The 27,540-nt window shown below is 39.9% G+C and overlaps 1 protein-coding gene and 1 pseudogene across 15 annotated transcripts in view; both read right to left on the reverse strand.

Annotated features, from left to right (window-relative positions):
• Nucleotides 1–27,540, reverse strand: part of EPB41L3 (erythrocyte membrane protein band 4.1 like 3) — a 235,808-nt gene that overhangs the window by 169,192 nt on the left and 39,076 nt on the right. For 2 of the 15 annotated variants that reach the window (XM_032421353.1, XM_032421352.1), the window contains exon 1: nucleotides 10,459–10,936. The exons of 2 other annotated variants lie outside the window; for them this stretch is intronic. In XM_032421353.1, coding sequence (XP_032277244.1) covers nucleotides 10,459–10,513 — 55 coding nt within the window. In that variant the 5' untranslated portion in view covers nucleotides 10,514–10,936. Of the gene's footprint in view, nucleotides 1–10,458; nucleotides 10,937–27,540 lie in introns of those variants that run through there. 11 more of the 15 variants (XM_032421359.1, XM_032421356.1, XM_032421368.1 and 8 more) reach the window with 9 other exon arrangements.
• On the reverse strand, nucleotides 22,185–22,256 carry LOC116642864 (annotated as a pseudogene).

Genomic DNA, 27,540 nt, shown 5'->3' on the forward strand with positions numbered 1-27,540 from the left:
GGTGGGTCTCTGGGCAAAGCTCTGGAGGAGGTGGGATTGTGAACACAGGTGAACCCAGAAGGACCTCTCCTTCTCAGAAATGAGAAGGAAGGACAGAAGATGAGCTTAGTTACAAATAAGTTTGGGGGCGCCTGGGTGGCTCAGTTGGTTAAGCCTCTGAGTCTTGATTTTCAGCTCAGGTCATGATCTCAGGGTGGTGAGATCGAGCCCCACACTGGGCTCCATGCTGGGCGGGGAACCTGCTTAAGATTCTCTCTCTTCCTCTGCCCCTCACCCCCGCTAAATATATAACAATAAGTTTGGAAGTAATGGGTCAGAAAGTAGAGATAGCTCACTTTTATCACCTCAGTTTTTCATCTAAGTTCCCAAGGAAATAAAAATTCTCCCTTCTTTTCCCAGCTGCTCCACTCCTACTGAACTTCCTGTCACCAGTGGCACCCCATCCCCTGCAGCCACCCACAGCCCCTCTCAAGGCCTGTGTAGTAAGGGAAGAGCAGAGACATCAGATAATATGGGGTGGGACATGGACATCAGAACTCTACCTAATGGGGCTTTTTTTTTTTTTTTTTTTCCAAATAATGGTGACATCTACAGGGCAACTAAATTGATAACCTGAACTTTTCCCTCAAACAAACCATCACATAGCAAAATATTCATTATCTGCAATAATGGTCTTTAAACTGAACTATGGATACCTCTGGGAGCACACAATTTTTTTTTTAAGGAATATGCTGGCACTTATCTAGTTTTAAGGGACTCGGTTTCCAGATTCTCAACTTCTAGACCCTAAAACTGATCTGCCTGAGAAAGCAACAGCCATCTGAGGTTCTCCTTTCTTACCTCCCAGTTAGCAACCCCTTCCTCCCATTAGCAGTGCAAAGGCAAACCAGCCCCCAGGCCCAATCTCCATAGTGCATTTTTCCAGGATAGCAAACCTTTGGTTTTGGACAAAGGAAATTTCTTCAGTGGTTGGACTTGCTTCAGTAACGGATTAACAAATATTCTGCAACTCAAGTAAATTCTAATTTTCTCCTTTCAACCAAATTGAAGGACAGAATGAAGTAGCTAATAGATTAGTTCCAAGAATTGGGGGATATTTGCCATAATATGGAGCTTCTGCCATTTGCATCCACTTTTGTACCTCAATAATTTTTTCTGTATTTATCTAAGAAATAAGATAGATTGATGGAAGGAAGGAAGGAAGGAAGGAAGGAAGGAAGGAAGGAAGGGGAGAAATAAAGAAAAAAGAAAAGAGAAAGAAAGAAAAAAGAAAGGGAAGGTGAGTTGGAGGGAGGGAGGAAAACAGGAAGGGAGGGAGGAAGGAAGGAAAATGTTGCTCAGCCATGTCTCATTTTAGCAATACATAATATTTACCCACAAATACACAAACTAATGGAAAAAAATGCTCTCTTTGTCTTACTAAGAGATTAATTTGCAATAACAGATTACTTTTTATGTTTAGTATTTATCATAGTTTGTAAGATACGTGTGTTGTTTACACTAAAGTGTTTACTGCTAATAATTGTACTGATCGCTTAGTCCAGAAAATAGTACTAAGATTTAGAACATTATGGCCACATAAAATGAAAAATGAAGCTCAAATTTCAATTTATGCACCCATTTTATTGCAGAGAATTTTGATAGGTAATCAATAAGATACTCTCAAGCATAAAAATAATACATTAGGGTAGGATTCTGTGCAGGAAGTAGAATGGAAATAGAAGTTTAAGGAGGAAAAGAAAAGACACAAAATGTCTGTAAAAGAAAAGTCTGTCCCTGTACTTGTGAAATAGATGACAGATAGCCAATTGCTGTGGTTTTTAAAAGGTACATATAAAAAAGTGATGTATTTATTTGATTATAAAAAGCACAATATATGCATGATATCTGAAATTATATCTGAAACCATTTAAATTTAAGACAAAGATTTTAGATGTGAGCTTGAAAATGTGCAAGGGACACCTAGTTTTCAAATGTTTTAGGTGGTACAGAGCAAAAAGCGTGAAGACCACTGCTCCTTAATGGAGTACCATCCCATCCATACCCAAGAGCTTCCCTTTTCTCTCCACTACGGTTTCTGCCAAGTCCTCTGAATAGTTTAGAAAAAAACATCAGGTATGAGAAAGGAAAGGCTTTGTTGACATATCAAAGGATGTTTCTGAAACATTAAACGTGAAATATGGATCCAGATTTCCCAGAGGTATAGCCACATTTGCTAGCTGCCCCCATGCTCAAGCCTTGATTCCATGCACAACATCTGTGGGTGATAAGGATTGTTTGTCAACAGGAGAGACTAACGAAGCTGCAACTTTCCCCAAGGCATCTTCAAGCAGTATCATTCAAATCATTCTCAGGCTCCGCGATGGCGGAAGCATGTTACATATTTCACTCTTAAAATCCAAATTTTCACCCCTGAATTTCCAAATTAAGACGTTGTTATTGAATGTTGTGCGCTCACCACTTCTTATCAGACACTTCCAAGAGCCCTGGCATAGCCCCAACATGCCTTGAACTTAAGGAATTCTCTAAGAAATTCAAACTGAAAAATTAGGAAAGGAAATCAAAACTTTCTGGTATTAAAACTTGAGGAACTGTGTAAAGATTAAGTTCAGTGCTGGCTATGGAATCTCCCAAGGCACATTTCCATAAATACAGTTTTACAAAATGTATCTTGATTATAATCTGTAGATCTGATTGGGCAACACTTCCTTTCAACAAGACTGCATAGCATTTTGGAACAATTTTCAGTAATCTGGAACAGGAATACTCAAAATTAGGCCTGCAGATATAGAAGCACGCTAGAGGAAGCAATAATGAAACCAAACAGTAACGGCAGACTCCATTTTGGTAAGCAGAACATTTTTAGTTAGATGGCTGCATTTTAAAGAGGTGGTGGCTGCCTCCAGATATTTTTAGCAAGTATTGGCAATTACTGTGTGAAGTTAACCCAACGCTTAATACCAATCACTCACCTTTTAATTTGGAATTACTGTCACTGCTGTGTGCATGACCAAAACAGCAATTAAGAATCAGCAGGGCTCGTGAACAATTAGATTAAAATATTGCTGAGGTGTAATATATAAATTAGTCCTCAGATTAGGGATATTCCCATTGTGAATGAGCAGCCCACCTGAGGGATGGGGGGGGGCACGCTCTTGGCCTCTTTAGGTTTTCTACACAGTTCACAACACCCTGGTGACTAACCGAGAGACGTGTGTTTCTCTTACAGAAAGGTGGAAACACTTCTATTTTCTGTATATTTCCCAAGAGCAGATAGTTTTCTATAGCTAAATTTCAATGCCTCTGAGTGGGGGATGTTTATCTGCTGTCTCTAGTTGGAATTCATAATATGTTTCCCCATGGCAACATCTCATACATCATATGTCTAATTAAACTGCTGCATTTCTATAGTAAAGTCAGTTATACAGAAATCTCAGGTTTTTGTTACTCTAAATGAGCTTCGCTTAGAGCTGAAGATGTATCCCTTCAAAACTTAGAGTCAGTGCTGTTTTCTTGCAAATGTTAACTATTTATGATTCCAACTTTCTAAAATGCACAGATTCATTCATCTTTAAAAGGGGTGTTATTTTGGGCGCCTGGGTGGCTCAGTCGTTAAGCGTCTGCCTTTGGCTCAGGTCATGATCCCAGGGTCCTGGGATCGAGCCCCACATCGGGCTCCCTGCTCGCATGGGGCTCCCTGCTCAGCGGGAAGCCTGCTTCTCCCTCTCCCACTCCCCCTGCTTATGTTCCCTCTCTCGCTGTGTCTCTGTCAAATAAATAAATAAAATCTTTTATAAAAAAATAAATAAATAAAAGGGGTGTTATTTTGTTGGTGATGGGATGGTTACTGTAATTCTTACAAGGAGATAAAACACAGTGCGAGATGTCTAGTGGTAGATGGAGCTTAGGACCTAGTAGTACTCAGCAATAGCAAGCTTGCTTTGAGTTGTCTCAGATTTTCTCTATCTTCCTCTGCATTCAGTGGTCAGCAATTGCTTCTGAATTTTTGTCCCTGCTCCTCCTTGTATCATCCTTTCTCACTCTTCACATCAAATAACAAGATCTGTTAAAATTATATTGAAAAAAAGAATACATGGTATTCTTGTGCATGGCTATATATTCATCTGTTTCTCTGACTCAGATCATGCTCTAATACAAGGACTTTGTAACATCCATTTTGGCTGTTCAGTGGCATTTTCTCATATCCTGGAATTTGGCATTTTGGAGACGAGAATCATGAAATTATTCATTCTGGATAGGAATGGTGCTGCCTTTCAATACTTCATGAGCATAGCGAGTAGGCTTACAGTGGCTGGTTTGGATAATCAACTGCCATTAATATTTTTCACATGAAAAAATGTATTTAGAATTCTAAATAAGTGGCTCACGAGCTTCTAGCATACAACTCATTCTTATGTTGGGAACTTTCTTTACTCACACAGGTTTTATTGCTTCACTGCTGCTTGGCAACAGAGATGTGGCAGACGATGTCAAAGGTTAAGGAGCAGACTAAAGTCATTATGGAAAGCGAGCCTTATCAGCATTTTCCATCTAACTTTGTAATCCTTGAAATAAAATAGGTTTCATTGTATTGAACAGTCTGTATTTTGTTTCTTATCAAATGCCAAGTTTTTTTTAGAGACTTTTCCTTCTGAATATAAGTCCAGTACCAGGGAGAATTTTAATATGTACACTGCTTTGTAATGGGCTTCTCTATTACGCTAGCACACTTTAAAGGTTAAAGTGAAAAATTTCTGGCATTCTAAAGTCATGTACTGTGCAGAAAGTGGTCATGCACACGTTTGGAAGCATTCCAAGAGGTATCAGAAATATACTTTGGCTCTCTACTTCCTCACTTTGAACCACTAGTTAATGTTGAATAAAATTCCATTTCAACTACATTAGCCTGTTTATTAAAAAATTATTCCTTAAAGAAAGGAATGCAAAATGTTCTATAGGTTTGTTTGTCTCTATTCTGAAAGAATAAGGAATGTGATCAAAATTTAAGCATAATGTCTGGGGTTTATTTCGTTCAGTCCATTGTGTACCAAATGCTAGTCCCCTAAGGATTCATAACTCGTGGATAGTTAATTACATTTCAGCATGATGCATTTTAAGATTTCTTTTCCAGTGGGCATAACGCATATGCTTTAATGATATTTCCTTTCTAGGCAATGTGGTTGTTCTGTGACTCCTAGCCCAAATTTTTTATTTTTCCAAATTACTGCTATAGAGGTAAGGCAACCTGAATTAGAATCACAATCCATGTTGGTTTGAAGTGGATCCAGAATTATTTCTGGAGGAAGACTTTTATCCCTGCTTGTGGGTCCTCCCTCATCTCTGAGCAAAGCCACGGTGGCCATCCATTCAGGGATATGTCCTTAAATTTCATTAGAGAAAATGAACTCAATCCTTCCTTGATTGAGTCCCAAATACTTTGTCAACACTGCACTCTCTGTTTTAGTCAGAGATTATAAACCAAGGGTCTGTGTTGAATAATTCTTATCAAAAGCCCAGTTGGGAGAAATACATCCATGAATATAATTGCCTGAAGGATATGGGGACTGCCCAGTCTTCTAAATTTCCTTTTGGACAGAACTGTGTATTTGGAATCATTGTATTTTAGAACTGCAGCTACTCAGTGAGGCTTGTGCAGCATGTAAATAAGTACATATTGATGAGGTCATTAGCATAGCCATGTGAGTCTCGCTACCTCTGTTACAAGGTTGCTGGTGAGATCATTGCCTTTTATGTTACCCTGTAAGAGCACCCACGGAAGAAACTCCTCTTAGGTTTTAGTATTAGAAAAACTTAGGTTTTTATCTTACAGATGTCTCAGATCTGTCACTGACCATGTTTCCCTCTTCACTTTCACTGCTAGGAACGTAAGAACCAAATCTGCAGCCTACCTCTGTCCACTGCACGAGGCCCTGAGATATTTTTCTCTTCCATATTGTCTTTTAACCCTCACTTTCTCCACCATTTATTCTATTTTAATAACAGGCATGCCTACCTCAAGTGTGCTTTAGAGCAATGCATGCAGGATATGAGGTTTAATAATCCACAACACATAAGAGAGTCAAAGGAAGATAAAGAAGATAATCCTCTTATGTCCTTGGCCTTCCATTTTGTGAGACCATGTGGCATGAAGGGTTCCCCCAAGCCATCCCCCCACTTGTTGCCTCCGTGAGTCCTGACATCCAGAAGAGATGGCATGAGCTCAGGGGGACAGGAGCAGGTGGGAACTGGGAGGGCACAGACAAGGCAAGGGGAGAAACCTCGCTCCTTGGCAGCTAGGAACTGAAAACAAGTTTCTGTGGCTACAGGGTCCCTTCTAAGGAAAGTCAGGAAGATGCCAGTCAGGAACTTCTTGCATTAAATCCAAAGGTGACATTTAAAATTCTGACGCATCCAATTTGTGTAACATAAGAATGTCATCTCCACAATACATATTTATGAAGTAGTTATGTTCATATTACTGTACAACCACCTCATCCCCATTTGTCCCACACACATATGCAATTTTAAAAATTACCCAAGGGGCACCTGCGTGGCTCAGTCAGTTAAGCGCCTGACTTTTGATCTCAGCTCAGGTCTTGATCTCAGGGTCATGAGTTCAAGCCCTGCACTGGACTCCACGCAGGGTGTGGAGCTACTTAAAAAAAAAAAAAATTACCCCAAACCTGTTACTAGATTGTCTACCCCCACAAATAAGAGAGAAGCTTCTTTTAAAAAACACACACACATGAGGAATATAAAAAAAGCTGCTTTGGCTAAATAAAATGGTGCCACTTCCGATCAAAAGCAAAAATCAGGATTTGAATATTTAATTTAATAACTACAGGAAGGAAATATAACTATGGATTCTTGGAAGCCACTATGGGGCTAGAGATATGGCATGGATACTGCTACACGGCTGAAATTTGCCCAGATTATATAGGTAATCAGTGAGAAAGAGATTTTATGTTAGGATGTTTAGAAGCCTGTACACAACTGTTTCATTGGTTTGGTACAAAGACTGACAGGCTCCACAGTATTTCACATTACCCTCAAAGACATCATTTCCAATGTTCTCGTGCTAAATCTATACCCATCAGGACCTTTGTCCCATGGTGGGGGCGGGGGGGGACTCTAGGGAATTCTTTTTTTTTTTTTTAAAGATTTTATTTATTTATTTATTTGAGAGAAAGAGAGAGAGACAGAGAAACAGCATGAGAGGGGAGAGGGTCAGAGGGAGAAGCAGACCCCCCACTGAGCAGGGAGCCTGATGTGGGACTCGATCCCAGGACTCCAGGATCATGACCTGAGCTGAAGGCAGTTGCTTAACCAACTGAGCCACCCAGGCGCCCGACTCTAGGGAATTCTTATTATAATTCTATTATTCACATAATACTTACAAACAAATAAGGAAAAATTAGCTACTTATGTGTTGTTGGCTTTTTTAAATCAAGACCAGGTTAGACAACTCGGGTAAAGAATTACCAATTTCAACGAGTGGTAAGTAGAAGCTAATTCAGGTCCTTAGAAAAAACTGCCTAACATATATACTTTTTAATAACATTAATAATATTTTCATGTTAAAATTATGTCTTTTAACAGCGCGTCCTTCACAGCTAATACAAAGTCAAAATTCCCTCTTAACAGTAATTCTTTAATTATGTGATTTACTCTAATTCCATAAGCACGACACAGGAATGTATCATAGACATGAATGTCATATTAGAATCAGTTTTTTTGGGCGCCTGGGTGGCTCAATTGGTTAAGTGTCTGCTTTCAACACAGGTCATGATCCCAGGGTCCTGGGATCGAGTCCTGCATTGGGGTCCCTGCTCCACAGACAGCCTGCTTCTTCCTCTGCCTCTGCCTCTCTCTCTCTCTAGCTCTCATGAATATATAAATAAAATCTTAAAAAAAAGAATCAGTTTTTTTAATGTAATCTACCAATATCTTGAATGCATTTCATTTGTGGTAAAAAAAAAAAATTCTAATTTGATTCCTCTGTCATCTCAGAGTTAATATATTCAGAATGTAGAATGTTTCCCCTTCCCATCCAGCCGCTCTTCCTAAATAATCCTCTTCTGTCTGGGGAAACACCCACACACACACAAACACACACACCCACACACACACACACACGCCCCAAAAACCTTCCCATGTATTTCATCTCCAAGACTTGAAAATATCTTCCTATTCCTTCATTCCTTACCTCCAACCTGTTTATTCTTCCTGTCAACTCTCTCTGATGAAATCTGATAAAATCTTTGAAACAATTTAACTACCCTAGCTCCTGTGTAACTGAGTTACCACAGCAGGCCTGAGATGCTGTCCTTAGAGAGTCCCCCTTGCAAGGCTGACCCTTGGCTGCTGTCTGGAAACTTGGATTTGGGGAGAGTTCCCACTGCTCCCCAACTGATGGGGGTGGCTCCCTGTGCCTAAACTGTTAGTACAAAATGATGTGGTCTATGCCAAATGTGTGCTTTTCTTCTGGGAGTCTGGAATTTTGACAGGTGCACAGGAGAGGCTCTCTATGTGACCAACCCCCAGTAAAAATCCTGGGCACTGGGTCTGTAATAAGCTTCCCAGGTAGACAGCATTTTACATGTGTTGTCACAGTCTGTCGCTGGAAGAACGAAGCACATCCTATGTGACTATCCTGGGAAAGGACTCTTGGAAGCTTGCAGCTGGTTTTCCCAGGACGTTGCCCTATGCACCTTTTCCCTTTGCTGGTTTTGCCTTGTGTCATTCCACTGCAATAAATCTTAGCCGTAAGCACAACTGTATGCTGAGTCCCGTGAGTCCTCTTAGCAAACCACTGAATCTAGCACCTGCAACACAACTCGTATGGCCTGTTCTATCATTTCTACCCTCTTCTGTTCACCTTGTAAAAGCCCTTCAGAACCTGCCTTTGCCATTACTTCTCCAGGCTCCTACTGGATTCCAGTGCAGGCCCACTACTTCAGGTAGATCACCACCAGCAGAGGAGGGATGGTGGTTTGTAGGGGAAATTCCCAGCTGCTGTGAAGACACCTGGTTTCTGTTCTTAGTTCCCTCTGTTTGTTCTGCCATTTCCTATTCAATTTGGAGCAATTCACAACCTCCCTAGGTCTTAATAGCCTTACACACAAAATGTGAATAAAACTACAGATACATATCATATCCAGGTGCAAGATTTGGGCTTTTTGGACAAATAATTTCTTACTGATTTGCAACTAAAAGGTACATTGTATGAAAGTTCATTGTAAAGCAAAACTGCTCTGCTAAGGCATGCTTATTTTCTCTGCAAAAATTTCTGGATTCACCGGAAAAAAATGTGAGAAATGTTTCAGAATTAGAGATTTAAAGGAAAATATACTACAAAAATTGGAATAATGCTCCCAATATCACACCATAATCTCCTGGGTAATGAATGGTATTGCTTTTGAAAGTTACTGTCAGAAAAGAAAAGAATCAAGAGAAATTAGCAACCCAGGAGTTGGCTGGAAAGGGTTGGGATTTCTGTTCAGCCAGGGCCCATGTCCCTCAGGATGAGACAGCTGACATAGAGAGAAAACAGCCCCTTCTCAAACATTAGGGACTCCCTTTGTGAAAAACATCAAGATCAGAAAGTTTCAACAGAACCCACTGAAAAATCTCTCTGAGTTTACCTCTGTGTCTGTATATACACCTTGCTCATTACTCACTTCCAATACCAATTACTGAAATTCATTTCCCAACGATCAACAAAAGGCCTACAAAAGCCACCGGAGGAGACACACCTAAGAATCTTGAGCCTAAATAGGTTCCCAGGTTGACTGATGGGCAGCTCCATTCTTCTGAGGTCTCATCCTTGTTCATGTTTTAATGAAGCTGTTTTGCAATTACTTACAAAATATATTTAAGTTATATTTCAGTATTCTTCTGTGTAATTCTTGGCACAAAGGAAAACACATTATCATTTGTGAATTGTGAATTGCAAAGGCTAAGCGTAAGTACCGGGCATTCTTGTCTTTAGAGAGCACTCAAACTTTTCTCTTAACCACTTCCTAAGTTGAAGCTGCCATCACAGCTAAAAGGTGTTTCCAAACCCTTAAGCATGTGTCCTTAGGGCAAAGAATTTCAGAGAATTAGTCAGTCAGACTGGCGGGTAATAAGGACAGAGGGAAAGGTGAGATGACATTGTAGCTAGCCTGCATCTGCTCTCAATTCCAGATTTTCCTACAAAAACTGCAAAGCAGAGCTTTCAAACCAGAAAAAAAAAAACAAACAAAACACCAACAAACAAAAAAAAACAGAACAATTAGCATAGCATTGAATGAACAAACATTTTAAGAAGCATCCTGCACAAAGAATCATTTCCATATTTCCCTGGTTGAAGTTACACATGGTATTGCTTAAATATTTATTGAATTCAGAGTTATAATCACTAAAAACAGTTACTTCTCATAGGTAGAATTAACATTAGGAATACAGAAATGTTACCTCCAAATCCTAAGAGGGACTTTGAACACAGATAGAGACAGATGAGAGATGGCATGCTGCAGTGCAGCAATTTCAAAGGTACTGGAGCTCTGACAGTCCGGCTTCCATTCCTCCAGGAATATTCTCAATGAGACACAGAAAGATCCAGGGCACTAAAAGTGATTCTTTTACTACTGCATCCAGATACTCTCTTTGAATTCAACATTCAAAAACACAAGGCAGGAACAGGAGGCAGGAACTGCATAGCATCTTATGGTGTCCTTCAGGTTCTTCCCCTCATAGTTTCCCTGGTTCCCAGTGTAGCTTCTCCGCGTGACCATGCAGCAGTCTCAAAAGGGCTGTGGAAGGAGCTTCCAGCAGGCAGACAGAAAGCCTAATGTGGCATAGGGCTTCTGGACCCCTGGCTCCCAAGCATCATCAGAGACTCTTTTGCTTGCTAGCAAATTTTCAGTTTAATTATGCATATGGGGAGTTTTTAAATCCTTAGCTTTCCCGATTGCCATGCTAATACACAATCCAAACATCTACAGGCAGAGCTATTGAGACCAACATGATAATTATACTGACATTTTTTTCCCCTTCATTTGGCCAAGGACCCCACTGAAGTTCTTCACTTCCACGGTCTTTTCCTATATTTCCTCCCAAAGAGTCGGGGTTCATTTAACTTGCTTTATTCCCTAAGGTACAACATTAGCAGGACCACACTGGCCACACCAATAAGCAAAGATTCTCCACTAAGCAAACGGGGCAAAGTCTGACAAAGCCAGTCCACCAAATGCAAGCTTCAGAACAAGTGAGGCTGAGTAGGGGGGTCAGAACTAACATTTTTTTGAGTATCTATTATGTTATGTGCCAGTATTCATGGTGCTGTAAGTAAACATCAATTTAATCCTAAAATCAATGCTATAAACACTGTATTATCATCCCCACTTTTATAGACGCAGGAATGATCCCGAAATGATCAAGTAATTTGCTCGACAGCTCCTACAAACCACTAAGAAAATCACAAGCAACCTAACAGAAAAGTTATCAAAAGATATGAATATACATTTCATGGCAGAACAAACACATGTGCCAATAAGCATGAGAACAGGCATTTGATATCATTAGTAGTCAGAGCAATGCAAATTAAAACCCCAATGAAATAACCATTTTATACCCATTCAACTAGGAAAAATGAAAAATCTAACAATTCCAAGTGTTGAAAGATGGTGGATCCACATTCCAATGAGAGTTAAAATTGGGGAAGCCAACTTTGGAGAATTTGGAACTATCTCCTAATATTGAACATTCATACACTCTATGACCCACTAATTCTACTCCTACCCAAGAGAGATTCTTGCACATGTGGGTGAAGAGTTATGTTCAATAATGCCAAAACAGCTCTTTTCACAACAGTAAAATCCTGAAAACACCCAAATGCCCATCAACAAGATAGGATATAAATATAGTATATTTTACACATTAGAATATTAAATAGAACAGAACGGATGTAGTACAGCATATCACAACACAGGTGAATCTTCTCAATAAAAAGTTTCAATGGATTACACACAACATTAGGTCCTTTTAGAAAGTTAAAAACAATTATAATTAAGTTTCCTTTTCAGAATACTAATGAATGGAATAAAATTACATATAAAGGAAAGTAAAGGAATGACAAACATGAGACTCTGGATGAGGTCAATGTAGGTGGAAATGGGATGAAATGCGGGGGGACCCAAATGGTTATATGAAGGTTACTGTCAAAATCCTAGCTTTGACAGATATAGTCCATGATGGCGGAGGAGTAGGAGATCTTAGTTTTGTCTGGTCCCAGGAATTCAGCTAGATAGTTATCAAACCATTCTGAATACCTGAGAACTCAATTGGAGATCTAAGAAAAGAACTGCTGCAACTCTACAAATAGAAAAGTGACCACTTTCTGCAAGGTAGGAGGTGCAGAGAGGTGAGTCCGAGGTGATATATGGGGAGATAGACAACGGTGGAGGTGGGGGGAGCCTCCAGAAGCTGGCTACCGGAAAGTGATATAGCAGCAGAGCCCAAAGTCAGAACTTTTAGAAGTCTGCTCCAGTGAGGGACGTCCCTGCCTGAATGGTGCTCAGGTGGTGAAGCAGGGCAGATTCCTAGGTGGGATAGTGTGGTCTCAGGATCCCCGGGGTCACAGATAGACCGGGGATGCCTCAGTGCAGCAGAGTTCCAGGTATCGGAGCGGGGAAGCCGGCTGCAAAGACTGAGCCCAGGAGTGGGCTCTCAGCTCAGAGTTGCCATAAACTGCGACTGGTAGCTTGGTTGGGCAACCGCTCTCTGAGCAGGGGCCCATCAAGCAGCAGAACCAGAGAGATCCCCACTTCCTCCCCTGGGAGTAGGAGCATGGGTGTGCACCACATGAGTCTGCAGAGTTTGGAGACTCGAAGCGGGGTCACAAGGTCATGTGCCTGAGATAGAAACAATCAGTAACAGGCTGGGTGAGCACAGAGTGCAGACGGAGATGGGGGAGACAAGGGTGAGTGACTGCTTTTCTCTGAGGGCGCACTGAGGAGTGGCGGGGGGGCACGGTCTTTCAGCTCTGGGGCCAGAGATTGGGAGGCCGCCATGTTCATTCTTATCCTCTAAAGCTGTGCTGAAAGGCTTCAGGGAACAAAAGCCACATAGAGCAATAGAGAGTCATTTACACTTAGCCTGGCCCCCTGCAAGGGCAGTGCAATTCTACCAGGGGCAAAGACACCTGAGAATCAGTGCAACAGGCCCCTCCCCCAGAATATCAGCAAGAACATCCAGCCAAGACCAAGTTTACCAATCACACAGAACTACAAAACTCCAGCTAGGAGAAAATAGTATATAGAATTCATGTTTTTTTCCCCATGATTCTTTAGTCTTTCAATTACAATTCTTTTTCTCTTTCCTTTTTCAACCAATTTCTTATTTTATCAACTCTTTTTTAAGTCTTTTTTTAATTTTCATTTTTACAGTTACATTCTACCTTTTCAGTGTATTTTTTTTAATTTTTATTTTTTTAAAGATTTTATTTATTTATTTGACAGAGAGAGACACAGCGAGAGAGGGAACACAAGCAGGGGGAGTGGGAGAGGGAGAAGCAGGCTTCCCGTGGAGCAGGGAGCCTGATGCAGGGCTCGATCCCAGGACTCTGGGACCATGACCCGAGCCGAAGGCAGACGCCCAACGACTGAGCCACCCAGGCGCCCCCCTTTCAGTGTATTTAATTTTATTTTTGCATATATGTAAGTTTTTCTTTCTTTACAATTTTGGGATGTAGTTTCTTCTAACAAACAGACCAAAATACACTCAGGATATAGTGTATTGCTCTGTTCTGTTCACCTGTCTGTTTATATTCCTTCTCTTTTTTATTTTTGTCTTTTAATTTTTCATTTTTAAAGTTACATTCTATCCTTCCATTTTATTTAATGTTATTTTTGTACATATATAAGTTTTTCTTTCTTTACAATTTTGGGATCTAGTTTTCTTAAAAACAGACCAAAGTACACACAGGATCCAGTGTATTACTCTGTTCTGTTCACCTGTCTGATTATATTCTCTCTTTTTTTTTCTTTTACTTTTTTTTTTTTTTTTTGGTTTCAAGTCCCTTCTCATTTGTTTAGTGTATATTTCTCTGGGGTCGTCATTGCCATTTTAGTATTTTGTTCTCTCATTCATTTATTCTTCTCTGGACAGAAGGACAAGATAGAAAAACTTGGCAGTACTGACTGCCAGGGACCTAATCAGTATGGATATAAGTAAGTTGTTGGAACTAGAGTTCAGAATAATGAATATAAATATACTAGCTGGGGGCGCCTGGGTGGCTCAGTCATTAAGCGTCTGCCCTCAGCTCAGGTCATGATCTCAGGGTCCTGGGATCGAGCCCCGCATGGGGCTCCCTGGTCGGCAGGGAGCCTGCTTCTCCCTCTCCTGCTTCTCCCTCTCCCGCTTCCCCTGCTTGTGTTCCCTCTCTAGCTGTCTCTCTCTGTGTCAAATAAATAAATAAATAAAATCTTTTTTTAAAAAAAGATACTAGCTGGGCTTGAAAAAAGCATAGAAGACACTAGAGAATCCCTTTCTGGAGAAATAAAGGAACTAAAATCTAATCAAGTCAAAATTAAAAAGGCTATTAATGAGATGCAATAGAAAGTAGAGGCTCTAACTGCTAGGATAAATGAGGCAGAAGACAGAATTAGTGATATAGAAGACAAAATGATGGAGAATCAAAAAAGCTGAGAAAAAGACATAAACAACTACTGGATCTTGAGGGGAGAATTCAAGAGATAAGTGACACCATAAAGCAAAACAATATTAGAATAATTGGGATCCCAGAAGAAGAGGAAAGAAAGAGAGGAGCAAAAGGCATATTGGAGCAAATTATAGTGAAGAACTTCCCTAATCTGGGGAAGGAAACAGGTATTCAAGTCCAGGAGGCACAGAGAACCCCCTTCAAAAATCAATAAAAATAGGTCAACACCTCGACATATAATACTGAAACTTGCAAATCTCAGAGACAAAGAGAAAATCCTGAAAGCAGTTCAGGACAAGAGGTCCATAACCTACAAGGTGAGCAACATTAGACTGGCAGAAGACCTATCCACAGAGACCTGGCAGGCTAGAAAGGACTGGCATGATATATTCAGGGTGCTAATGAGAAAAATATTCAGCCAAGAATACTTTATCCAGCAAGGCTGTCATTCAAAATAGAGAGATAAAAAGCATCTAGGACAAACAGAAACTAAAAGAATTTGTAATCACTAAACCAGCCCTGCAAGAAATATTAAAGGGGATCCTGTAAGTGGAGAGAGAGCCCAAAAGTAACATAGACCAGAAAAGAACAGAGACAATATACACAAACAGTGACTTTACAGGTAATACAATGACAGTAAAGTCATATCTTTTGATAGTTACTCTGAATGTAAATGGGCTAAATGCCTTAATCAAAAGACACAGGGTATCAGATTAGATTAAAAAAAAAAAAGCAAGACCCATTGATATGCTGTCTGCAAGAGACTCATTTTATTTTTATTTATTTTTTTCATTTAATTTCAATTAGCCAATATAGTACATCATTAGTTTCAGATGTAGTGTTTAATAATTTATGAGCTGAGACTCATTTTAGATCCAAAGACACCTCCAGATTGAAAGTGAGGGGGTGGAGAACCATTTATCATACTAATGGACATCAAAAGAAAGCTGGGGTGGCAATCCTTATATCAGACAAAATTGGATTTTAAACCAAAGACTGTAATAAAAGATGAGAAAGGACACTATATCATAATTAAAGGGTCTATCCAACAAGAAGAACTAACAATTGTAAATATTTATGCTCCTAAAATGGGAGCAGCCAATTATATAAACCAATTTATAATAAAATTAAAGAAACACATTAATAATAATATAGTAATAGTAGGGGACTTTAACACCACACTCACTACAATGAACAGATCATCTAAGCAGAAGATTAAGAAGGAAACAAGGGCTTTGAATGACACACTGGACCAGATGGACTTCATAGATATATTCAGAGAATTCCATCCTAAAGCAACAGAATACACATTCTTCTCAAGTGCACCTGGAATATTCTCCAGAATAGATCACATCCAGAGTCACAAATCAGGTCTCAACTGGTACCAAAAGACTGGGATCATTCTCTGCCTATTTTCAGACCACAATGCTTTCAAATTTGAATTCAATCACAAGAGGAAATTTGGAAAGAACTCAGATACATGGAGGCTAAAGAGCATCCTACTAAAGAATGAATGGGTCAACCAGGAAATTAAAGAAGAATTTAAAAAAATTCATGGAAACAAATGAAAACGAAAACACAACTGTTCAAAACCTTTGGGATGCAGCAAAGGCAGTCAAGAGGGAAGTATATAGCAACATAAGCCTTTCTCAAGAAACAAGAAAGGTCTCAAATACACAACCTAACCTTACATCTAAAGGACCTGAGGAAAGAACAGCAAATAAACCCTAAACCCAGCAGGAGAAGAGAAGTAATAAAGATTAGAGCAGAAATCAATGAAATAGAAACCAAGAGAACAGTAGACCAGATCAACAGAACTAGGAGCTGGTTCTTTGAAAGAATTAAGAAGACTGATACCCTGGCCAGACGTATCAAAAAGAAAAGAGAAGGGACCCAAATAAATAAAATCATCAATGAAAGAGGAGAGATCATAAGCAACACTGAAGAAATACAATTATAAGAACATATTATGAGCAACTATATGCCAACAAATTAGGCAATCTGGAAGAAATGGATGCATTCCTAGAGACATATAAACTACCAAAACTGAAACAGGAAGAAATAGAAAACCTGAACAGACCCATAACCAGCAAGGAAATTGAAGCAGTAATAAAAAATCTCCCAACAAACAAGAGTACAGGCCTGGATGGCTTTCCAGGGGAATTCTACCAAACATTTAAAAAAGAATTAACACCTAGCCTTCTGAAGCTGTTTCAAAAAAATAGAAATGGAGTTTTACTTAAAACTCCCAAACTCTTTCTATGAGGCCAGCATTACCTTGATCCCCAAACCAGACAAAGACACCACCAAAAAGGAGAATTACAGACCAATATTCCTGATGAATACAGATGCAAAGATTCTCACCACGATACTAGCCAATAGGATCCAACAGTACATTAAAAGGATTATTCACCAGGATGAAGTGGGATATATTCCTGGGCTGCAAGCGTGGTTCAACATCCACAAATCAATCAATGTGATACACTACGTTAATAGAAAAGACAAGAACCATATGATCCTCTCAACAGAAAAAGCATTTGACAAAGTACAGCATCCTTTCTTGATTAAAACTCTCTGCAGTGTAGTGATAGAGGAAACATACCTCAATATCATAAAAGCCATATACAAAAAGCCCACAGCGAATATCATTCTCAATGCGGAAAAACTGAGAGCTTTTCCCCGAAGGTCAGGAACACAGCAGGGATGTCCACTCTCATCGCTATTGTTCAACATAGTACTATAAGTCCTAGCCACAGCAATCAGACAACAAAAAGAAATAAAAGGCATCCGAATCAGCAAAGAAGTCAAACTCTCACTCTCTGCAGATGATATGATACTCTATGTGGAAAACCCAGAAGACTCCACCCCTAAACTGCTAGAACTCATACAGGAACTCAGTAAAGTGGCAGGTTATAAAATCAATGCACAGGAATCAGTTGCATTCCTGTACACCAACAACAAGACAGAAGGAAGAGAAATTAAGGAGTCGATCCCATTTACAATTGCACCCAAAATCATAAGATACCTAGGAATAAATCTAACCAAAGAGGCAAAGGATCTGTACTCAGAAAACTATAAAATACTCATGAAAGAAATTGAGGAAGACACAAAGAAATGGAAAAACGTTCCATGCTCGTGGATTGGAAGAACAAATATTGTGAAGATGTCGATGCTACCTAGAGCAATCTACACATTTAATGCAATCCCTATCAAAATACCATCAATTTTTTTCAAAGAAATGGAAAAAATAATCCTAAAATTTGTATGGAACCAGAAAAGACCCCAAATAGCCAGAGGAATGTTGAAAAAGAAAAGCAAAGCTGGCGGCATCACAGTTCCGGACTTCCAGCTCTACTACAAAGCTGTCATCATCAAGACAGTATGGTACTGGCACAGAAACAGACACATAGATCAATGGAACAGAATAGAGAGCCCAGAAATGGACCCTCAACTCTATGGTCAACTAATCTTCGGCAAAGCAGGAAAGAATGTCCAATGGAAAAAAGACAGTCTCTTCAACAAATGGCAATGGGAAAATTGGACAGATAGTGTAGAAAGGCAGGAAAGATATTACCAGTCTCACAGATACTTGTGGGCAATATACAGACTGACGTAGGCTGGAACCCTGGACCTACTCTGTACTGCCAATGTCCCCAGAAGGGAGAGCTTCATCCTCCCAGCCTCAGGTTCCTCGGCAAATGAGGACTGGAGATGACAAAAAAGGTGAGATCATCATGACTGATACTTTTAGTTGCTTATAAGCCACAGTTTTACGAACATCATTTAGTATGATCTTCACTATAGTCTGAGACATGAATTATTATTATTCCCAATTTAAAGGTGAAGTGACTGGAAGAAAAACAGGTTAAGAAACTTCCTCACATAGATCCATTATATCTCAATTAAAAAAAAAAAAAACAGTGAGAAACTTCCCCAAGGTCATACAACTATAATGGAGGAGTACTGAACCCAGCTCTTCCTCCTCAGTCACCTAAGCTCTTAAGAGCTAAGATATACACACATACACATACATATAGACACCACATATATAACCACAAAACCCATATATGAATAAATATGCTTAGATAAACACACGATATATACTCATGTGTATAGACATGCATGTATATAGATACATTCATACACACATGCATAGCCACACTCATACATACACCTCTATACAGACATACATACTCCAACACACAGGTACAGATGCACATATGTATAGACACATAATATAGAGATACACACTCAGGCACACATATATGTAGACACACACACACAAGGTACAAACACACCCACACAAAATGTTGCCTAGCTTTTCCAGCACTGCTGGAGAGATTCATTAACTATTGTTAAAACCTTCCTGTCCCTTCTCCCATCAGCACCCATCCCATACATTTGTCCGTGTGAGAAGCAACTTGACTTCAAGTAGATCTATTTCCCTTGAGCACCTGACTTTCATCCAGGGGCTCCTAGGTATAGCCCTGGTTCGCTTTCTCAGCATATGCTTCCCAGCATGGCCCATCCCTCTGCATTAGCAGGCACAGGAGCCTCTGGCTGGACCTCACTTCCTACTCCTCTGGGGGGAAATGTCCACATCGAAGACTGGCCTCACAGAATGAGCCAGGTGGAAGCTAGCTTGTCAATATTTGTAATCAGATCTCTCTAAATTCAGAAAAATCCACCAAGCCTTTTTGGTGTGACACAACCAGGTGAACAAAAATCTAGTTTTACTTAGATTGATATACAGTGGATGGAGTCTGTAGTGTAACCAGTGCTTAATGAATGGTAGCAACTGTTATTATAAAAAAATAAGACTCACTATTATTACTTATAAAGAATCAAGTTTTCCTAAATTTGGCTTTTGATATCTTAATTCTGGGGCTTTTTAATGCCTAAATACAAAGTTCTGCAGTGAGTTTAGGTTCAGTTATAAGAACATTCTCTCAAATTGGACTTTAAGAGGCTAGGGACTCTGGAGAATGATGAAACAGTAAATAGGTTACAATGTTCAGCATTTTCTGTTGATGTAAATAAGTGAGATAGATATAAGAGTTGGAAATGGGATACAGAACCCACTGAACCTCTCAAATACGTGAGACCCGGGTGTATCTATTACTAGGGGAAAAGTGAACAGGGCTCCCTTTCCCCTCCTCAAACACACACTCCATGATTTAGTTCTGCCACATCCCATCAAACACAACTCAAGTCTTCCAAGCACAAAATTTCACTTTTTTAAAAGACGAGGACATTATGGTTTCACCTATACCTTTCCAATAAAAGGGAGAAAAGGAAAAGAGAAACAGAATAAAGATTTAGAATGCTGAAATTTTATGTCAAACTAGGAAAATTTGCTTTTTTTGGTGTCTCGGTGGAAAGCCCCCCAGTGATTTCAAATCCAAGGGCCATTGGGATTGGCTCTCAAATTGAATCCCAAGGCAGTGGGGCTCCAGAGTCACTAAATTTTGCTCATCCATCAGAAAGGAGATGCAGTGGGAGGCTGTAATGTGATACCAGGCTAGAAAAAGTGCTAAACACAGAAGAGACTGGAACAACTTCACAAATCTTCATCCCACAGAGAGTAGAAAGCAGGTAGAGGGGCAGGCGGGGAGGGCGGGGGTCTTGGCAGCTGCCTTATGGCAGCTAGGGGAGCTACGACTGAAATATCTATTTCCACAGAGAACAGACTCACATCTGAAGTCCACCATTTAATTTCTCCCAACACTAAACAGATGCTTACTTTTTAGATGCTAAATAATGTATGCTTAAATATATTCTAAACCTAACGTTTTCTAAATACAACAAATGCAACTCGGTATTCTTTACAAGGGCCAAAATGGTTCTAACAGGGAATATTAGTGCCAGAAAGGACCAAAGAAATGAGCTCTCATCGCCCTCCTTTTTAGGAAGGAAGAAACTGAGTCCCAGACAGTTAAGTGACTTACTGATTCAACACAAATAGTCTTTGACTGACCTGGAAGGAGGACCTCAATGGTGATTTTCACTTTAAATATTTTAAGCTCATAAAAACGTACATGTCCCATGGAATTACAGGAGCTGTTAAGAAGGTGTAAGTGCCAACTAAAAGCATTTCCCGGGGATCCCTGAAGGTCATGAGCTTGGGCCGCACTGATGCTGCAATTTCAGCAGGGCCAGGAAAGGGCTCCCCGCGGGAGTCACTGGCCTCTCCCAGAATGGGGAGCCACTGTGGACATCCTGGCAGAGAGCAGCACAGAGGAAGGCGAAGAGCACCAGCCAATGAGATGCACCTGATATCTTCTAGAGACAAGCTGGTGAATAGAGGAGAACCTGGAAGGATTCTGGAATTCCCGAGATTCTGCCAGAGAGAAGAGTCACGGAAGTAATATTTTTGGACTATTTTTAGTACACTGTTTAACTCCCAGGCAGGATGGCTGAGACCAGCAGGTCATACAACCACTGTAGCAAACACATAGTAATAGTCTTGACCACGCTCCTGACACAGGGGAAGGCAGCCCGCACAGGTAAGCTCTTAGGAACTTCCACCAGCCTCACCCGCTAGGCCTTCATGTACCCACTGCATCAGAGAAGCCCGGAGAAGTTCCGAGACCCGTGGCAGCGTTACAGTTTTATTCTGGGTCTACTAACTCGGGAGCCACCCTGGGAGAGTCACTGGCCCCGTCATGACCCATTTTCCCAAATCACTATCTAAATGGGTCATCCAGAATAGCACAGTTCAAAATCAACGGGCATTTTCCTTCCTCCTTGTTTTCAGAACATCATCTGGATACAGCCGACATAGGAGAAAAAAAGTTTATTTCAAGAAAATCATGTCCCAAGCTTTTCTCTGAACATTTTAACATTTCTGAAATCGGGATGTGAAACTGATTCATATATTCAATGTGATCGTGTTTTCTCCCCTGAAAAGCTGTTATTAAATTGGTGGGGTAACAGCACCTGAGACTCGAAGAGTGATCTTATTTATTTTTAGGGGATAAATGCCCTTGAAAATCTCAGATGAACCATTGTAAGGGGTGTGGTCCTAGAAAGTAATTCTTAAATGCTTACCTAACATGTTGCTGGCCTGAACTGTGCCTTCTCTATATAAGCTTTCTATCTATAATGCAACTGGGAATGAGGGTCCAGCAAAAGGCGCTGAAAATCTGGGGTCTTTCTTTCCTAGACTCGGTCACTAAGGATCAGCTTGGGCCTATCCGTGGCAGATCCAAAATTCCTTGAAGGGCTCGGATGCAGCAGACTGTCATTGCATTTGATACAGGCATCCAATATGGGGGGCGAGGCATACTTTGTTGTCATGGTATTGAGTTTAAGATTAGCAGATAATCTAATTTTCTCTAGGGAGTCATCAAAGTTTAACTTAAATATTGGGTTCACTTCATAGTTTTACAAAATCAAGCTCTCTGGATCTTTCTCATCTATAAAGTAGAATTAATAGCACCAACAGCAGATAGGTACTATAAAGACTGCTGCCTGTTAATAAAAATTATTCCAAACCTCTTTGTGAAATAAAATGACAAACTATAGAAATGATCCCTGAAAGTATAGTCTTTTTGTGAAATAAAATGAAAAGTAAAAAAGATTGTGGCATGTAATAGATGTTCAGTAAGTGTTAGTTACCTTCCCTGAGTAATATTTTATGCTTCTCCCTATCATAAAGAGGAGAATCTCACCACTCTAATCAATACATATATGAAAATAACTTGCAACCACCAATGGTGAGACACCCCGAAATACCAAAGTATTTCATCTGCTTCAAAAGCTGTAAAGTGAAAATCTGTAGTGAATTAAAACAAGAGGTACACAGCTTCAAAGAGAAGGCTGATTTGAATGGGAAAAAAAATGAATATAACGCTAAGTCCAGCATGAGACGATGCCTCAGAAAACTGGACTCCACTACCATGTGGACTCTTACCGTACCAGTCAACGGCTGCCTTGTGTAGGGAAGGGTGAGATTTCCCCAAATTAATAGAATGATCCTTTCATGCCTTCAGGAATTGTGTGTAACTTTTCAAGAAACAAGACTCACCAATGGAAATTAAAAGAGGAAAATAAGTACATAGGCTAGATGCGGTGGTTACATTTTAGTTTTTTTCCTTCTTTTTGAGCTCCTAATAATTTCGCCTGATTGGAGCATGCAGTTGTCAGTTACAGAAAGGAGACTCTGCATGTTGGTTGTGGTGAAAGTATCACCAACCTGTGATCATCTCTCTACTTATTCCTGCTACTGAAATCATACAGAAAGATATTGAATACATATTTTTGAAACAAGTAATGCAAATACAGATCTATTTAAAATATAAATGAGTCTGTGGTATACTCCTCTGACCGTGTTTATCCTCAAAGGGAACCTCACAATTCTGCCATGCTGCTATTGTCCATTAGGAACCCAGATCCTTTTTCCACTTTGCTTTGCTCTGCTCTGTCCTAGGGAATTGGATGGGAGGGTCTACCCCTATGACCACATCATTCAGGCTGCCCGACCCTCTCACTTGGATTGGCTTTGGCCATTAGGAGGGAAGAAGCAGAGGAAAGAGAGGGAGGTGGGGGTATTTTCCCCAGGCTTCCTCCCTGCTTTAGTGTCTGCCACTAGCCGCATCTGTCTCCAGGACAATTCCTGTTAGATGGTCTCCCTCCTCCTATTTCAGCTCACTGTGGGCTCTGTTAACAGTTTCCTCCCCTTACCATTTCAGCTTAGGAGTGGTGATGGCTTCCTGCTATTCTGGTCCTAGTGACTCAACATTCTGTAACATTCCCTGCCTTACATTTTCCAAAACTCACAGCTGAACATGCCTCCTGCTTTCTGTGATGGTTCTGATTGATATGTCCACAAGTAAGCTAATAGATATTAAAATTTGTTCCTTGCTTCCAATAATTCAGTTAAAGCAAAATTCTATATTTTAGCATATGCTGGGTTTGTTTTTTTAAATTCATTTATTTGACCAAGCCACACTAGACAGAGAAGCGGAAAGACTAAAGGATCGTATAGTATGGGTAAGTTGTCTACATATTTTAAAAATATTGGGGCACCTGGGTGGCTCAGTCATTGAGCATCTGCCTTCGGCTCAGGTCATGATCCCAGGGTCCTGGGATCGAGCCCCACATCGGGCTCTCTGCTCGGCAGGAAGCCTGCTTCTCCCTCTCCCACTCCCCCAGCTTGTGTTCCCTCTCTTGCTGTCTCTCTCTCTGTCAAATAAATAAATGAAATCTTTAAAAAAAAATCAACAAATTTTATTGCACTTTGTTTTCCTGTGTGTGGCACTGTTTCCGATAAATAGGATGTTGTGTATGGTAATTTAAATTATTTCCAAAGATAATGATTTGGCAGCTTGGTTATTTGGTGTGCTCCATGAAGCCTGACAACATGACACATTTACAGGCAGGTGTTGGAAAAACAGAGCTGATATTCAAACTCTTGGTGTCACAGGTAGTTATAGTCATCATTTTGTAATCTGTTCTGAACCCTCACAATGATTTTGTCCTCTACCTGCACATGAAGCAGCAGTACGACCTTAACTCATTAAAATATCCTGAGTGGATATGAATACATTACATATTTCGGTTTACAACACTTAAAAAATTCATTAAAATAGGTTTTGATATATATCTTGGAAATGAAATTTAACCCATATAAGTCACTATCCCTGTCAGAAATTAATTAAGGAGAATAATTTCATGCAACTTTGAGGAAATAGCAATAATCAGGAAGAAGCAGGGAAGGGTAGGAATTAATTACATGACCATGGGCCTTGTAATTGGAAAAAGACCATCCCAGACAAAGTACACTGGTGACACAGACCTAGAACAGACACAGTATTCTATTCCTGTCCCTTCCTGCTTCTGTTTCCTCATGACATCCACAGAAATTTCCATATGATGTAAAAGCAACCAAAAAAAGCTTCAAAGGATGAGAGAGAGAGAGAGAGAGAGAAAATGGGAGAGAGAGACACAGGGAATTTTAATTCTGGAGAGGAGCTAGGCTCTTATAATCTATTAATGCCCTTAATGTAATGAAATAAATCTCTGAAATAAATTTCCATATGACATGAAAATGAGAACAAAGATGAAAAGAAAAACAGCTACAATTATCACAATAATTCTCCCCATATTCTGAATGCAAGCCTATTAGAAATACCTGCCTGTAAGAAATACCATAAGAAAATACCCATCCTCAACCTGACAAGAGTAAAATGCAGCTCCCACAAAGGAGCACTAAAATTACACACTTTGAAACAATATTCAGCTTTATAGATAATGAACGGAACACACATTTAAATAAATATAAACTACCATCTCACACTTACTGACCGAGGAAACACAAATGAAAATAATCTAGTGTTGGCAGGAGTTGCAAGGATTCATACAAATTCCTGTGAATGAGTGCAGTGAACTTGGAGAACAACCACACAATAGTCAACAAGAGTCAAAACACTGATCACAGCCTGGGACCTAATAATTCCAACTTCAGAGTCAGGACCCTCAGATGCAACTCGAAAGGAAAAGAAAGTCATAGGTGCAAATTGTATGTATGTTTTTTAACATGCCTTCAATAATGTGGAAATAGCCTTTTTCCAGCTATAAGTGAGTAAGCAAAAAATGATACGGTATTATGATCAAATAAAATACTTTGAAATTTGAAATATACAAACTATGTACATGTTAGAAAAGTATCTCTAAAGCAATCTTGAGTGAAAAAAGTAGAAATAAAATGATTGAGCCATTCACTTATTCAATAAGTATCTGTTAAATGCTTACTACTTTCTCACGTCCCTGAGATTTAAGTACTCATCCCATGATCATTTATCATGAACATTTCCAAGTACACTGGCCAAGGTCACAAAGGTTTTAGTGGTGAGCAAATGTCAGGCGTCTGTTACTGATACTAAGCCTCTAACAGCAAAATATTGTCTCTCCACTACAATTAAAGCGATAGGTTCCTATTTCCATAGGCTTTATGATGAGTTGGAAAAAAAAACACAACAATTTAGCCAAATAAAATCTTGAGACTTGCAAAGTAGAATTCATTAACAAATATGACGACTTTATTTTTTGAAGAAAAATGAAGGATGGGAAAGTCATTACAAGATGTACTTCTAGGCACCCAAGTATTTATGACTTCTTTATTCAATAAAAAATGTATTACTCTGTAGACAAGAAAGTGTATTTAATTTGAGTGATGGGTATTTAAATACTTGCGCTATACTGCACTTAGAGGGATGTAGGCACACTATGTTCCCATAAATAATTAAATGGGTACTATAGCTAAAGACATAAAAAGAATGGATCATAATTCCCTCTATCCATTGAGGAGAATTCAAAGCTGTCTTTATGGTGTCAACTCATTACACAGTGCACTCTTACAAATGTTAATGATTCTAGGAGACCATTAAAATATTCATCAATCCATATCGGACTTCCTTCCCTGTCAAACCCTCCCAGCCTCCCCCACCCATAAAAAACTTACTATAAACATACTTGAGTCTCTTGTAAAAGACTAGTAAGAATGGTGTTTGGTTTATAATAATATTGTTATTTATCTCTTATTCGAGGTGATCATGACTTGACAACATAAAATATAGCTATACAGCAAGTAATGTATCTTTTTTGATCATGTAGCTGTAAAGCATACAAAAATATGGAGCTCCATTAGGCACATTTAATTATGTTTAGATGACTCTTTAGCTCTGTGGAGTCTCATCCGAAGTTGTTATAAAAAGAAAGTGTATTTGAACAATAGCAACAAAAACCTTTCTAGGGTTTGTATGTTCCCCAGTTTTCTCTGTTTTAATTATCAATTTCCCAAATCCTAAATTTTTCCAATGTTTTCGGGTTTTTTTAGATTATTTATTTACTTATTTGAAAGAGCGAGAGAGAGCGAGAGAGCACAAGCAGGGGGCAGGGACAGAGGGAGAGAGAGAAGCAGGCTCCCCGCTGAACAGGGAGCCCGACCTGGGGCTCAATCCCAGGACCCTGGGACCATGACCTGAGCCAAAGGCAGATGCTTAGCCACCCAGGCATCCCTCTTCCAATGTTTAAGAAAAAAAGTTTTTCCAAAATAGGTATATCTCTCCTCAAGTCTATGTACACTTTGCTTGGTTTGGGGGCTTTGGGTGGGCTGCTGCTGTTCTAAATGAGGATTTCTGCCAGGAGAGTGACTCTCTGATACTTCAAGGACATTGATTCACAGCTGGTGGCACAGTGATCTGGATAAAAAGACAGAGATCCTTTGATTATTTCAACTTATTTTTGCTAGAATTTTTTTCTTCTGTCACTGTTCACTGAAGTAAAATGTGTTTTGTCTTCCTCGGGGTAGGCATCAATTTGAATTAAAAGGAGCAACTTGCAAGACCCATTTATTTTCCACTGCAGAGAAAGGAGGTAGGGGAGTAGCAGAAAGAAGGCACAGAAGTACAGAGAAGGAGGAGGGCTAACACAAATTGCTCCATTCCTTTGAAGCTGCCTCTCACACTATCCCTCCCGTTCTCTTTCTCATTCTTCCTGGGCTTACCCAGCTGGGTCAGGAGGAGACGAGGGCTGGCATCCCTGATGGAAGGAGAACAGTTCCCAAGGACATTGCTTGAGGACCCCAATGCATCTCTGACTCTGCAGAGTGATGCAGAGCTCAGGCGGTACCAAGGGCCCACACCTCCCCCCCATAAAACCCACAGCTGGATCACCTCATGTCTATTGGAATGGCTAAATCAAAAGTACCTACCATACCGAGGCTGACAAAGATTTGGAGCAACTGGAACTCTCATGGATCGCTGGTGGGGATGCAAAATGATAGAGCCTCTCTGGAAGTTTGACAGTTTCTTACAAAGTTTTTACCGTATGAC

Source organism: Phoca vitulina, unplaced genomic scaffold (genome assembly GCF_004348235.1).
Source record: "Phoca vitulina isolate PV1807 unplaced genomic scaffold, GSC_HSeal_1.0 scaffold24, whole genome shotgun sequence".
Taxonomy (NCBI): Eukaryota; Metazoa; Chordata; class Mammalia; order Carnivora; family Phocidae; genus Phoca; species Phoca vitulina.